The sequence below is a fragment of the Typopeltis vanoorti genome, chromosome 4 (genome assembly GCF_054136105.1).
Source record: "Typopeltis vanoorti isolate ZY-2024b chromosome 4, IOZ_Tvanoo_1.0, whole genome shotgun sequence".
NCBI classification, from domain to species: Eukaryota; Metazoa; Arthropoda; class Arachnida; order Uropygi; family Thelyphonidae; genus Typopeltis; species Typopeltis vanoorti.
This window is the reverse complement of record NC_143552.1, coordinates 83676315-83692508: the sequence shown is the minus strand read 5'-3', so window position 1 is coordinate 83692508 and position 16194 is coordinate 83676315. Positions and strand designations below refer to the sequence as shown.

At 32.9% G+C, this 16194-nt stretch overlaps 1 protein-coding gene across 1 annotated transcript in view; it reads right to left on the bottom strand.

Moving 5' to 3' along the window:
• The window catches only part of LOC150107459 (F-box only protein 9), a 310233-nt gene that overhangs the window by 230139 nt on the left and 63900 nt on the right, over nt 1–16194 (bottom strand). The window contains exons 4-5 of the mRNA XM_090392105.1: nt 8224–8281; nt 8045–8128 (exon numbers count right to left, since the gene is read on the bottom strand). Coding sequence (XP_090248231.1) covers nt 8045–8128; nt 8224–8281 — 142 coding nt within the window. The remainder of the gene's footprint in view (nt 1–8044; nt 8129–8223; nt 8282–16194) is intronic.

Here is a 16194-nt window from a genome sequence, read left to right as displayed (position 1 = left end):
GACTACATACATGAGTATAGAAAAAAGCATGCAGGCAACTTATTATGTCTGTAGACAATTGCTGGAGTTATCAGAAACAAAGGTGTAGAATTTGTTGCCTTGGTCAATATGCTTGGACCTCATCTTGTGGGCATTAGTGGGACCTGGCTATCTGAAACAGACATACTAACTGGTATTGAGTGTAAAGGGTAGTATTTTCATGAAGAATAGGAAGGGGGTGGAGGTGCTGCTAATGACATTAGACAACCTGAATCCAGTTAGAGTTGAGACCTACAACTGCAATACTAGTAACATTGAGTTTGAAGCCATCTGGAGTGAGGTGTAATCAAACAAGAGCAAATACATAGTGGAGTGTTGTTACAGACTTAATGAATCAGTTGGTAAAAAATGCTTTACCAAATAAAGATGATAGGTAATAAACGAGTAATCATATGGGAGATTTTAATTATCTGAACTGATTGAGTAGTTGCGAAAACTCAGGAGATAAATGAAACTGGATTTATTGAGCTATTGCAAAACAACTTCCTCAAGAAGCATGTGACAGAAGAGTGTTAAAAATCTCCACTAACACTGGCCAAAAAGTGTTAGATCTGATTACAGTGTCAGAGTAGGTTTCTGCCTCCAGCTGGTAACAGAGACCATGTAGTATTCATTGGGTAAGTTATTAAGTTTATGAATGTTCCATTCAGAAAAGGTTACATGCTAAACTACAAAACTGGAAATTATGAAGAACTGAGGAGTAGGAAAGAAATTGATATGTAATCTAATTAACAAACAGATTCGTAAGAAAAAGATGATGTAGGGAATACTGTGTGCATAGGGATGATATAAGTTATGAAAATTATAAGCATTGGGTCAGAAGTGTGGAAAGCTAAGTCTGAGTATGGAAAGAAACCAGCTCTGCAAGCTAAAGACAACCCAAAAGAATTCTATCATTATGCTGCAAGTAAAGGAAAGAATGAATATGAAAGAATAACTCTACTGAATGCAGATGATATGCAGGTGACTGATGCAGAAGATATTGTTCAACTAGTGAGCAGCCATTTTGCTAAAATGTATCAATGTGGTGTATGCAACGTTGCTTTCACTGTTACCTCTTCACTGTATGAGGAAACTCATGCAGATGGGGAGGAAATACTAGAACTATTTCACAAACTGAATAAGAATTCCGCAATAGGAACTGATGTCATATCAGCACAGATGCTAAAAGTGTTCAGCTGAACTAGCTATTTTGACCTTTGACCAGACTTATTCTTTTAAGTCTCAGAACAGGTATAATTCCACAAGAGTGGAAAGAATGTATAGTACTCCCACTGCACAAGTGTTGTGCAAAGACCAATGTATCCAACTATCGAACAATCAGTATCTAAAGAGTTGTGAAGATTTTGGAAAAGTTGGTTAGGGCTAGCATTCAGAAATGGATTGACAGAGAATCTCTACTTTGCAATAAACATTATGGGTTTATTAAGGGAAGGTAATATATGACAAATTGCTCAAATTTTACAATAATGTTACAATTGAGCTAAGCAAGGGGGGGGAATGGATACACCAAGATACTTTTGGATTTTGCTAAGACTTTTGATAGAATACAGCATGGAAGACTTTTGCATAAATTGGAGAATATAGGTTTGGATTATAAATTATTGACATGGATAAGAGAATGGATGGCTGACTGACAGATATCAAAAAGTGTTATATGCGGGATGTGAGTCTACAAGATTTAAGGTCACCTGTGGTGTACCACAAGGATCAGTCCTTGGTCCTTTGTTATTCAAACTGTACATTAATGATATTTGGAAGGACTTGACAAGCGACATGCAGCTATTTTCTGATGATGCAAAGATAGGTAGGGTAACCAGGAATGCTGCTGACATGCAGTACTTGCAGAATGATTTGAATAGCCTGGAACTGTGGGCATGTGGAAAATGGCTGTCAATTCAATGCTAGTAAATGTAAAATCATGCACTTTGGTGCGATTAGATATTCAGTGTCGTATTATATTGGTGGGATTATGCTAGAAGAAACTGATCAAGTTATGGATCTTGGAGTTTTGGTTGTGGTTATAGCCTTTTGGCTGTTTAGGGGCAGCTATATATATATATATATATATATATATATATATATATGTGTGTGTGTGTGTGTGTGTGTGTGCCAGCATCAAAATAACATTATTGAATGAAGAATGACTATGAGCAAGGTGGTTTCAAAAAACCGTTGCCTTCCTTGCTGCACTATATCCTGTGTGTTCACGGGTCTAGTTTGCCTGCTTGTGGGATGAAAAACCCCAGATAAACTGGTGGGAAAAACCCTGCTGTCCACGCCCAAGAGTGGCTAACTTGGTTATGGTTGAGGAAGATCCTTAAGCTCCTCATGTCTCTGATGGGAATCGAACCTAGGACACTCCTTCCCCAGTCATATGGTGCACATAGCCACTAGGCAAACCGTGCGGACCTTGGAGTTTTAGTAGACAGGAAATTGAAATTCAAGGTTCATATAGCAAAGATTGCAAATAAAACTCAGAGAATAATTGCAATGCTGAAACAAACCTTGGCATGTAAAGACAAGGAAATCATTTTGCCTCTTTACAAGGCCTTGATAAAACCTCACTTGGATTATTGAACACAGGCCTGGTTTCTCCATTTCCAATATGATTCTGATACAATGAAGAGTGTTAAAGATGATATCATAATTGTGGAATACTGATTATGAAGACAAATTGAAAAAATGTAAACAAGATTTCAGTAGATGGATTTTTCCATTTTATAGAGGGTGAGGAAAGAACAAAAGGCCATCCTTGAAAGGTGAGAATGAATGCCATTAAAAAATTAAAAAAAAAGAGGGGAAGAGGCCTAGATTTTTCTCTCTTATAGAGTGGTGCATGATTGGAATGGATTGCCAGATGGATGTGGTGTGTACAAAGAGTGTAAATAAATTCAAGAACAGGTATGAGAGTTGATGCAGACAGCATGACCTCCCACGAGTCACTGACTCTCTAGAATTCCCCTTAATAATAAAGGGTTGTTAAGATGAGATTTCTACTTTAAAACAAACATTCAAGAAATCATGGGAATATAGCAATGGATTGATATTCAAATATGTAGAGCTCAAGATGGTACACAATAAGATGCCAAGAGAACAGCTTTTCAAAATGCTACAATTATATACAGGCAAATTTGATATGATACATTATGCAAAGCTATATATAGTCAGAAAACAAAGAAAGACAAAAGTACAGGATGGAGTTTTGATACAAAATCAGGTAAGAGCAATGAATACTATCTCTATTGCTATCCATTATCTACATGTATTACATTATGAAGTGACAGTATACTTAATACAGTTAACTCACACTATAACAAACTTGTAGGAACTACAAAAATAGACTGTTATGTGGCAAGTTTACTACAGTGAAATTCTTTTACCATAGCTTTGTACCTTTGGTGTTTGATCAGGAATTTTCAGCAGTTTGCTACAGTAAATATGTTAGTGGGTCAAATGTATTAAACTTTTGTTTAATACATTTAATACATGTATCAAATGTATTAAACTTAGTTCTTGACTTTATGAGGATGAGGTTATAGTCTTCAATAAATCCACTATAGGTCTCATATTCTTATCTAAACTAAATAAATAACTAACAAATATGGTATGAAAATCCATAATAAAAAGATGAAACCTGTCAAAATAAGTAGAAATATAAATAAACATCAACTGTGTTCTCCATGGTAAACTTACAGAATGAGGCCACCATTTCAGCTATTTAGGTACAATGTTTAGTGAAGATAGCAAATTAAATATGGAAACAGATAACAGAATAAGTGAGAGACTGTATGATGAGGAGTGAGATGAATAAATTCATATGAAATAAGAAATTAGCCAAAACACTATCAACATACAAGACATATAAACATACAAGACAACATACAAACTAATCTGAACTTATGGATCTAAGAACTGGGGAAAAATAAAACAATTCATCAAAGGATGGAGACTACTTGACAGAGTTGTAAGGAAAATTAGGGAAGTGAACAAATTATATCAATGGCAAAATGATATTTAAAATTTAAATATATTAAACAAGAAACTTTACAAAGATAGAAGCAGAGTAAATCTAAAGGGTATTGATCACAGTTAAACAGAACGAAGGAGCAAAGGTTAGCAAAAACAGATGTTTGATTCAGAAATGAAAGGAGACCCAGAGGATAAGAGCAAGCACAGGGTGGTGTAGTTAGTAATAGTGCTTTTAAAGACTGTTGCATTACATTATCAGACACTTAACAGATTACTTTGGAAGAAATTTTTGTTACAGAGTTAATCATAACCAAAACTTTGGGCTATAATGGTGTCCAGTAAATCCCTGGAGAGTACATAGGATGAATTAAAATAAGGACAGTTTAATTGTCTAAGTGGTTGGCATATCTGCTGTCTAACCAACAGTCTGTGGGATGTTTTGTTTGTGATTATCTTTAGGTGGGAAATGAATTTCATCATCTGGTGTCAAGACCATTACACCACTTATTAAGGCTTGAAGTGGCTTAAAAAAATTCTGTTTGGTCTCTATAGCAAGGTATCCAGATTATATAAAAAAATAAATAAAAATACAAAAAATATATAAAAGTAATAAAAATAGAAAAAAAAAAAATCATTACCCCACTCAGGTACTAAGGGACTATAGGTTTATAACGTTTCTTGGGTGGGAGTCACATTTAAAAAAATAATAAATCAAAATAATTCATTAATTTTTAGATAATGAATCTAAACTCTAGATAAGTTTAGATTCTACTTATGCCACAACCTTTTCTAGTCATTTTGAGGTGAACAAGCATATTCAGGAGCAATACTCATGATTCCTATCCACACACTTTTTTTATCCAACATTTCATTTCCAAAGTGATGGGTTGGGGGGGGGGGGATACAGGATACTAACTTTCTATCAACAATTTTCTTTCAAATTAATCTGTTATTTGTTAGGTCTCCAACATTATCAGATCTTACATTCAGTACTCTAAGGCATTACCAAACATATCCTCTTCCCCCCCCCCCACCTTGCTATCCTGGCATAAAATCTGGTTCACCTTACCCTTCCCATTTTATCAGGTGTACTTAGAACTTATCTAAGTACACCTGATAAATCATACATCCTTAAATGCAAACAATGCTAAGTTCCTTTCGAATATCTACTTTTCACATGATACTACCAGTGATGTCATTTGTTCCCTAATTTTCCTAAAAACTCTCACAGCTGTGGTTTCAAAGGGTTTTACTTCCAACCAACTTTCAGATCCATAAATTAAAACTTCATAAATTAAAAAGCTTTTCACCATATCAGCTTCACTTATTCTGTTATATATTTCCATATTTAATTTACTATATTCACTAAAAACTATGCATAAGCTAAAATGACATAATTCTCTGATATAGCATGCATAATAAGGTATACAGATATAATTTTATAATTTGGTAAAAAATTTCAAGACGTAGCAGCTGACATGTATGATTCTGCCAGCAATACCATTTGTTCAGAAAACAGGACCCAACAAAAAAGTCAAATTAAATAAATTATTGGACTATGAACAACCATGGGATACTTACTACTGTTGAGAAGTTATGAATTTATCATGCTTGCCCACCATGTCTCTATGATCTTCCTAAAGTTATTTCTCTATAAAGTTAGTTCTCCCACTTAAGATCATACCAAACAGCCTTCTCATCTTCTTTGAAAACCTGACTGTCCACACTAGTTCTTATATTAAGAACTGCACTGACTTTAAAGAAAAAATTAAACATCTGGACAATGGTTTCCTTTCATGTGGTTTCCTTATTCACCAACATATCACTTCAAGAGACTCTTCAATATTTACAAGCTGATTTCCCTGATACTGTTCACTTGTTGAAATTCACCATCAATGAAGGCTATCTTACAGGCGGAATAAGATGCTCACACAAACTGAAGGAAGAGTGATGGGCAGTTCTATTTCTCTTACTTTGGCTTATTATTTTATGGAACATCTCAAAAACCAGCTCTTCAGTAATTTTTCCTCAGCCTCATGCCTGACTTTGTTTCAATGATATCTGCTCAGTTTGGTTCCACTCAGAGACAAAATTACTATAATTTCTAGAGAAAACTAACTCCTTGTACTCCTATATTGAATTCATTGTTGAACTTGAATGAATCCAAAAACAGTCTTCCCTTTGTGGATACCTTAATAACTCATATCCTAAGGAGCATTGAATTTTCTGTTTACAGAAAACCTTCCTGTTTACTGGCAGATACATCCAATTGTCCTCACACCATTACTTCACTGAAGATAGGTATTATTAAAAGTATTGTGCACTGAGCTCATGCAATCTGCTTTTCTGATTCCCTTCTGTTAGATTAATTAAATAAAATAAAAATCATGCTGGTGACTAATGGCTACAAAGAAATTACCATCCAGAAAATTACTGGCAGTTATCATCTGTCAATCAGACTAAATCTGATGAGAAAAGAATTTCCATACCCTACCTTAAAGCAAAGTGTGACCAAACAACACAGATTCTTTGCAAATACAATCTATACACTTCCTTCAAACCAGCTTGGAACCAGTCTTTTCTACCATCTGACATGGACAAGTTACCCCCTCTCTCCTCACCAGGTATCTATTAAGTGCCCTGTTCATGTCAACTTTTGTTACTTTGGACAAACTGGCCATTCTGCTAAGATTAGAATTCAAGAACATCAAAATTACATTGTATTTTTTAGAATCTACAACTCTGATTTGCTTCCCATCCACTGAAATCTAGACAAAGAGTTCTTTAGAATTAGAGCAAGATTCTACATTTCATAAGATTCAGATTTGATTATTTGTTCCTTGAAACATGTGAAACATTATGAAATTATCTGAACATTAATCACTCTGATTGTATATCAATCTGAAAATTCTGGGAAGTGATCATCATTAACTGTTCATATTTTTATTTTATTTATTTTTAATATGAATTAGGTTATTCAATTATAGCTTACAGAAACTATCCAACTCGTTTCTGTGAACTTGAATAGTGCATCTGCCTATCGACTCAGCTGAAACTGAAAAACAAGGTAGTAAGCACATTCTACGACTCGTATCTTGTGATTCGTGTTTGAATGTGATTAACTGATCTCTTTTCTTCCTGATGATGACCATGTTACACTGGATAAAATATACTTGATGCATGGAAACATACTCCAAACCTCAACAAGTATGACTGTTGCATAAATAGTCTCTACTGCATAAAAGGGTTCTAGCAAAATAAGTTTTAAGTTTGTCTATGGTATGGTCATCAAGGCTAATTTTAAGATCTAATTAATATTTGTTTTCTCTCTTTTCCAACATAGATGGCGCCTAATTAGAACTTTAGTTCCTTGTGTTGTCTGTTACAATTTTTTTAAACTAGTCCCACTGTTATACCAAATTGTTATTTCACATACTGTGACAAACTGTTTTCATGCTCTGAAGATGCTGGATATAATACCAGCGAAATATCAGCCAATAAGTTAAGAAATATTATTTTCTTAACTTAGTGGATGTCACTGATACCGTGAAAATAAATAACATGAAATATAACAGAGCTTTTAATAAATTCTATAATTTTTTTTATGCATGCGTCAGCAATGTATAAATGATTAACAATACGTCGGAACATAGTGTTATTGATAAACAAAATCCCGAGCAGAAACAGATTTGGGTAATATCATCATCACACTGATGTTTTTTTTTCTTCTGAAACAGAGTTCTTCAACAGTTTTGAAATGATCCACTGATATATGTTTAACAGGATACACCATAACTCTGAAAAATGCATACACAGAAATCTGAAGCAAAGGTCTGTGTGACTAATTTCAATTTTAATACTATTTCTGCTATTCTGGGTTGAATATACTTAGTGTATGGATGCACCAATAAAACTCTCCAAAGGACTTAACAAGATAGCTAATTTTACAATGACTATATCCTGATTTTTAAATTTTGGTTTATCCAAGCATATATGTATCTAAAAGTCTAAAAAATTAAACTAAAACACTCACCAGAACTCGATCTTGAGGATGTATCAGAAATTCGAAACTCTATATCTGGAACAAGTTGAACAGCTCTTCGATACAAAGAAATTGCTATGAAGTAAGGAGGTCAAAACTTAGTTGATATAAAAACAAGGTTGAAACAGTTTAAATATTTTATATAAAAAAGGGATAGATTGAAAATTTACCTTCATATAATTTTCCAGCTTGTTCTGCATGGATACCTCTGAGAAAGTAACTGCGTGCCTGAAAGATTTGTAATTGTCAGTGATTTGTAACACTACATATCTGGAAACTGGATCATTACTGTTATTAATAAGATAAAATTAAAATGAGCAAAAATCTAGCTTGTATATATATATATATATATATATTATTGAAATTAGGATTTACTCGGGATGTATACATTTATAAAAATAAATTTAACTGACTAGAACCCGAGAAAGTATAACAAAAACCTTTAATACATCACGACTAGTTTCATCGGTGCTCCGACTTCTTCAGGTGAGAAATAAAAAACATAAGATATAAAAATAACAAGGTAAAAAATGTTTTCCATGTTTTTTACCTTGTTATTTTTATATCTTTAATACATCATGAAACTAGTCGTGATGTATTAAAGGTTTTTGTTATACTTTCTCGGGTTCTAGTCAGTTAAATTTATTTTTATAAATATATATATATATATATCAGACAACTTTCTTAAATTCACATAATAATACAAGGAAAGGAGTGAATAATATTTATTCAAAAGCCATATATTTCAAGCTGAAAATTACAGATCATCAATGGCAACAGGTAGTTAAATATAAAGTAGAATGCAAACAATAGATTAATTTGAGACAGTGAGAGCCACACGATGTTATACATAAAACAATACAAAAGAATGAGGAAACATCTCAGATTTTCTATTGATGATATAAGACTGATATTCTTGTATTCTTTTCTACACTGAACATCCAGTTTGTCTTAAGAAAGGTCAGAGTCACAAGGAACTTGGTAGATAGCAGGAAGAGCAAGAAGGTAGCGCATATCTAAAAAATATATGAATGATGATATTTGTTGAGTGGAATAAATGTAGCCACTAGATAATACTTCTTAAAAATTCTAAAATTATATGCCTAGAAGTAAACATGCCATGGGATTGGAGAGCATATTGAGCTGTGTACTACAAGAATGTGCGAGGGAATTATCAGCTCCTTTGACCAAGCAGTTTAATTTAAGCACCAGTACTGGGAGAAACAATGGAGTGGGAAGAGAGTAAAATAGTCCCTACTACATAAAAGGGTTCTAGCAAAATAAGTTTTAAGTTTGCCTATGGTATGGTCATCAAGGCTTATGACCTCATCTAAGAGCGAGTTTAATTTTCTGAGCTGACTATTGGTCAGGTTGTGATCCATATCCTGGTGAGTTGAACTATTATGTAGTAAAAAGAGTTATTTTTCATTTGTTTGCAGCATCAATAACTACTGTGGATTTTCCTTTGTTTGCTTTTATAATAATGAGATGACTGTTGTATATTAAAGGGATGAGACTTCCAGCCAAAGTTTATTGGAGTTCTCACTACAGAGTGGAAAAATTCCATTAAATATTAAAAAGGCAATCCAAATAAAGTATCTTCTTATGTACTATTGCAAATTCATGTCCTTTGGAAGGAATATGAATTTCAGTTGTTGAAAGTTTTCCACTTGGTTATACTACAAAATTAAAGATACCAAGAACATATAAACTTGGTTTAATCCTTTATCCAAGTGTAAGCAAACTAAGTTTGTGTCTGAAGTATTGTCAGGACTGGGCAAATCGTGGTAAAGGTGGTATTGACTTCACATCACTTGCCTTAGTATATCCCATAATGCAAAGCACATCTCCTTGTGGACATGTATAATGCTATGCATTATGGGAAGGTTCACTACCCAAACCGGTTTTGACCTTTATTGAGGTCTCATCAGTGGGAGCCAGACCCAGAGGTGATACCAAAGTCGAAGTAATTCAGAAGTCATATTTTTATATACGAGTTGAAAAAAGGTGTGTCACACCTTATAATTATAATACTCTGAATTAGAGATAGTTAGTTGTTTAAAGTTTTTCCACTTGGTTATATTATAAATTAAAGATACCAAGAACTTATATACTTGGTTTAATCCTTTATCCAAGTGTAAGCAAGTAAGTTTGCACCTGAAAAAAAAAAAAAACTTTCAACAACTATCTCTAATCCAGAGTATTATAATAATAATAAGGTGTGACACCTTTTGGCAACTCATATATAAAAATATAATTTCTGCATTACTTCAACTTGGTATCACCTCTGGGTCTGGCTCCCACTGATGAGACCTCAATAAAGGTCGAAACCGGTCTGGGTAGTGACCCTTCCCATAATGCATAGCATTATACATGTCCACAAGGAGATGTACTTTGCATTATGGGATACTAAGGCAAGTGATGTTAAGTCATACCACGTTTACCACGAGTTGCTGCAGTCCTGAAAATATTTCCGGTGCAAACTTAGTTTGCTTACACTTGGATAAAGGATTAAACCAAGTATATAAGTTCTTGGTATCTTTCATTTATAGAATATGAATTTCACTTTCAGTTAAAGGGCATCCTGAAATGTTAACTACCCAATTATCTGGGTAGTGAGCATCTCAGGGATGTGGGCCTTGCTTAGTGACAATGGCATTGAATTTTCAATCTAAATGTCACTTGTGTTTGTCAAATGATTGGTGACAAGAACGTTCAATGACCATTAAAATTACATGGGATAGTTGAGGATCTACAATGTAGGTAATATTATTCTAGAGGTCAAGCTTCGCAGCTCAAAGTTGATTATGGATGAGTGACAGACTTGAATTTAAATAGACATTATGTGAGCTGAGATATGACAGTTTATTCTCAACTTAGGAATTAGGAAGCATTTTTTAAGAAAGACTATCCTTGCTCACAGCTTACCTTGTAATATGGATAATTTACTGAATTGGACTTCTTAGTTATTTCTTCTCAGTGAAGGATTTGTAATTGTTTTGCAGATACTTGTGCTATAAGGTTTCTTAAATTCACATGATAACACAAGGAAAGGAGAGAATATTTATTCAAAGGCCATATTTCAACCTGAAAATTACAAGTCATCATCATCAGTGGCAACAGGTAGTTGAATAAAAAGTAGAATGTGTACAATGAATTAATTTGAAATGGTGAGACCACATTATGTTGTACATAAAACAATGTAAAGAAAAAATTGAGGAACATTAATTATTAGCTATAACATTCAATACTAAATATGATGGATAATCTAATTGACTGGAAGGCCATTTAAAGTAGAGTGATATAATGTGTTGTTTTATCTGTAACATCACATGGCTCTCAATGTTTCAAATTAATCCACTGCCCTTGTTCTACTTTGTATTCAACTACCTGCTATCACTGATGACAACCTGTAATTTCCGGGTTAAAATATATGGCCTTTGAATAAATATTATTCACTCCTTTACTTGTGTTATCATGTGAATTTAAGAAGCCTTAAGGCACAAGAATCTCAAAAAGAACAACCATTAAAACAACTTTGCTGTCAACAAAACTACCCATATTGGAAATTTATTTATGAAAATATTTTTGTCTTTATTTATGGCATCCATGTTAACTAACAAAAAAGAACCTAAAATGCAAGCCCCATATAACCTAATTAGTGAAATGTAAATTATGAAATATAGTAGAATAATAACATGCAGGATATTTAGCATATGCAGGATAATATGCAGAATAATAACATGCAGGATAATAATAACATGCAGGATATTTAGCATCTCTCAGGGGACCCTGTAACCCCTAGAGAGCGCGTCCCCTGGGTGGCGGATAGGGGAGCCCACCATGTGTGTGTGTGTGTGTGTGTGTATATATATATGGTGGGGTGGTCCGAATATACTAAATAAGGACTCGTGGACCAACAGGGCCACGAGGGGCAATCATCTTGATTGTAAGGGAAGCGGCACTCCCATGGACCCCTAGCTGGATCTGTCCTCTCCTTCTTCTACTTTGAGGAAGACCCACTTACTTTAATCTTTCCTATAAGGCCTTATCAGAGAACTCTTCTTACTTTATGACCTTTGTGCTATTAGAGTACTTGAGGGCCATGGGGTCTTTTCGTTTCTGGCCTTACAACTATGTCCTCTCTATAAACCTTACTATATTTCTTCTATAATCTACCCTTTCCCCTTCAATATACCCTATTCCTCCTATGGGTTTAAATTCGGAAGAAGGCGAGTTCAGAAGCCTTAAGGTAGCAGCCCTACCACTGAACTATTCCATCGTCAGGCTAGTCCCCTGACATGGAGAACATAACTATACTTGTAAGCTGACAGAAAAAGATAATCGGATTGAATCTATGGGAAACGACCATGGAATGGAAAAGGGAAAACGAAAATGGAAACAAAATATAATACACATAGCAAACTGGAATGTAAGAGGAATAGCATATAAAGAAATAGAATTAGACCAGTTATTAAATGAAAGAAATTTTAAAATAGCAGTAATCACTGAAACAAAAAAGAAATTAAAAGGAACTATGAGAACTGAAAATTTTAATGTGATATACAGTGGAGTCGACAGAGACCAAAGAGCACAAGCAGGAGTCATGATTTGGATTCATAACTCCTTTTCAAAACAGTTAAAACATTATAAATTATGGAATGAAAGAATAATAGAAGCTAGAATAAAAATAGATACAGGCTATTTAACAATAATTGGTTTATATGCCCCAGAAGAAGGAAGAGAACAGGATAATATTGATTTTTATAATCAGCTACAAAACATATATAATAAAATAAATAAAAATGATTACATAATTTTAGCAGGAGACTTAAATGCAAGAATTGGAAACACGAAAATTAATAATAATATAGGAATACATGGAGAACACGCTCTAAACAGAAATGGTAAAAAACTGATTGACTTTGTAGTTTATAATAACCTAAAAATAATGAATTCCTTCTATAAACATAAAGACATACATAAATATACTTGGGCAGCAAGAGGATGGAAATCAATATTAGATTACTTCATATTAAATGAAAATACATCAAAATTTTCACTAGATGTTAGAGTTCACAGAGGATATGAAATAAGCAGTGACCACTTCCTTGTTAAAATAAAATTAAGATTAACACCTAAATGGCTACAAGTAACAAGAACAGAAAGAAAAATTGAAACATTTGTTTATAAAACTAGACTATTGAATGACACAAATGTACAATGGCTATATGAACAAAGAATTAACCAGTATCTAGATAAAATAAAACAAAATGAAGAAATAGAAATAGAATGGCTTAATATAAAAACGATACTAAATGCAGCAGCAAATGAAAGCTTAGGAAAGACCAAAAAATTCAATAAAAGAAAAAAACTGAAGATCTGGGATGATACAATCAAAGAAATAATCAAAAAGAAAAAAGAAGCCTGTCACAAATGGTTAAGCAATAAAAGATTAGAAGATGAAATAGAATATAAAAGAATAAGAGCCATAGCTAAAAGAGAAGTCAGAAAAAGACAGAGAGAATCATGGAATAAATTTGTTTCTAATTTAGAACATGATTTATATAAAATAAGACCCAATGTATATAAGATTTTGAAACACCTAAATGCAGATACCAAAGAAAACATAAAATTAAACACTGAATTGAAATTAGAAGAATTTCTAAATTACTACACAGAACTGTGGATAGACAAATATTTTAAAAAAGACAACTGGCAAACAATTAACGAAAATGAAAAGGAAATAACTGAAGAAGAATTAGAAATCAGCCTGAAAGAAACGGAAAATCACCTGGAGAAGATAAGCTAGGTTCAGAACTATATAAATATTCAGGAACAAGATTCAAAGGAAGACTCTTATTATTTTTAAATAAAATTTACTCAACTGGTATGCCCCCAATAGAATGGAAAAAAGCAACTGTGATTCCTATCTTTAAGAAAGGTAATAGAGATGACCCTAAAAACTATAGAGGTATCAGTATACTAAATTCATGTTACAAAATATACAGCAGAATCTTAAATAACAAATTAATGAAATATTCCGAAAACTATTCTAGAGGTACAAAATGGATTTAGAAAAGGACGATCATGTATAGACCCAGCCTTCTGCCTAAAATTAATAATAGAGAAAAGAAGAGAATATAATTTAGAAACACATATTGCATTTATTGACTTTGAAAAAGCATTTGACAAAGTTAAAAGAAACATATTATTTAACATATTAAAAGAAAGACAAATACAAATAATATCCTAAAAGCTGTCACAAGTATATATGAAAATAATCAAATACAAATAAGATTAAATCATGAGCTATCATATACAAGAGAGATAAACCAAGGGGTCCGACAGGGATGTCCCCTCTCAGCAACTCTTTTTAATATCTACTTAAATGAAATAATAATAAAATGGAGTAAAAATTTACATCAAGGAATTAAACTTTCACCTACAGTTAACTTAAACACTCTCCTCTTTGCAGACGACCAAATAATAATTACAAATTCTGGAGATAACTTACAGAAAGCTATTTTAAATCTAAATGAGATATCCAAAGATTATGGTATGATAATATCAACGGAAAAATCAAAAACTATGGCCTTTAAAGGACAAGATCCAGCAAGAACTAAAATAGTATTAGATAACAAGATCTTAGAACAGGTGAATTCATTTAACTACCTAGGATGTATGATCACTTATGAAAATGAAAATGATATAAACATAAAAATTGCAAAATATTTAAAAATAACAGGAGTAATTAACTCTATATTTAAACCAAACCTAGTTCAAAAACAAACCAGGCTAAACGTATACAATACATCAGTCCTACCGGTCTTAATGTATGGAAGCGAAATCTGGACAATAAAGCAAAAAGACAAACAAAGATTAACAAAAGCAGAAATGAAGTTTATGAGAAAAACTGCAAAGTATACCCTATTTGATCACAAAAGAAACGAAGATATTATGAAAGAATTAAACCAAGAACCAGTAATTGAAAAAATTAAAAAATATAAACATAGATGGATGGAATGAAAACAGAAAGATTACCAAAACAAGCCTTAAAGTACAAGCCATTAGGAAAAAGAAAACCAGGACGTCCTCTTAAACATTCAACGATGACTTCTAAGGCCCGGAACAGGCCATACTAGGCCTAAATCCTTGATACGTATGATGATGATGATATTTAGCATATACAGGTATCCCTTGATATATGCGGTTAATTAATCCTCGATAGACACCGATATATCAAAACCGCATTATTCAATATTACGCATTAATGGGAATAATTATAATGAATCCTGCAAAATATAAAAATTTAAACATCATTTATTTTTTAAGGTGACATGTATTTATATATTTTATTTATACATATTTGTTAGATAAAAATTTATCTAAATATTTATTTTTTATAAAAAAAACTTATCTAACGTAAATTGAACAGTGGTTACATTTTTTTTTTCTCCTCCGTGATTTTGCGATAACAATCAATTTGTTTATCTAAACTGTGACTAACATTCTTACTTCTCTCTACATTTGCTTTGCTTTGTCCGTTATCAAACCTTTTAATAATGTCAATTTTAGTATCCAATGTAATAAGTTTTCGTTTATTACTCTTGTTCGAGGCCTGGTTACGAAGGGTAATGCTTTATATAATTTAAAAATTATGTGATATGCGGATAGGCCGTAAGCATATACGTCTGTACACGCCATGCTCTGCTGATAAATTGAAGCCCTGAGACCGAGGTCGAGAGTGAGTTACGTTGGAGCACGACTCGTACCATGTGATCTGATCGGTTTCATTGACCAAGTCTAACGCTTTGCTTATTTTCAAACTTTTTGGGCTGCACTAATCAAATTTGATACCACATATATCAAGTTTATGGTCACAATAATTTTTTGTGCACTAATCAAAACCATGTTAATCAAAGCCACATATATGTATATGTTATGATATGTTATGTATATGATACCTGTATATGTTGATACTTATAAAATTACCCATTTGCAAAGCCATCTCAAACTACCTTGTATCGAAAACAAGAACACTACATTAAAAAATAAAAGTGAAGTAGAGAAACTGAAATGCAAAGCTAAGGCAAGTGACTCCAAGGAGGTCATTATTATCTCTGAAATGAAAAAAATCA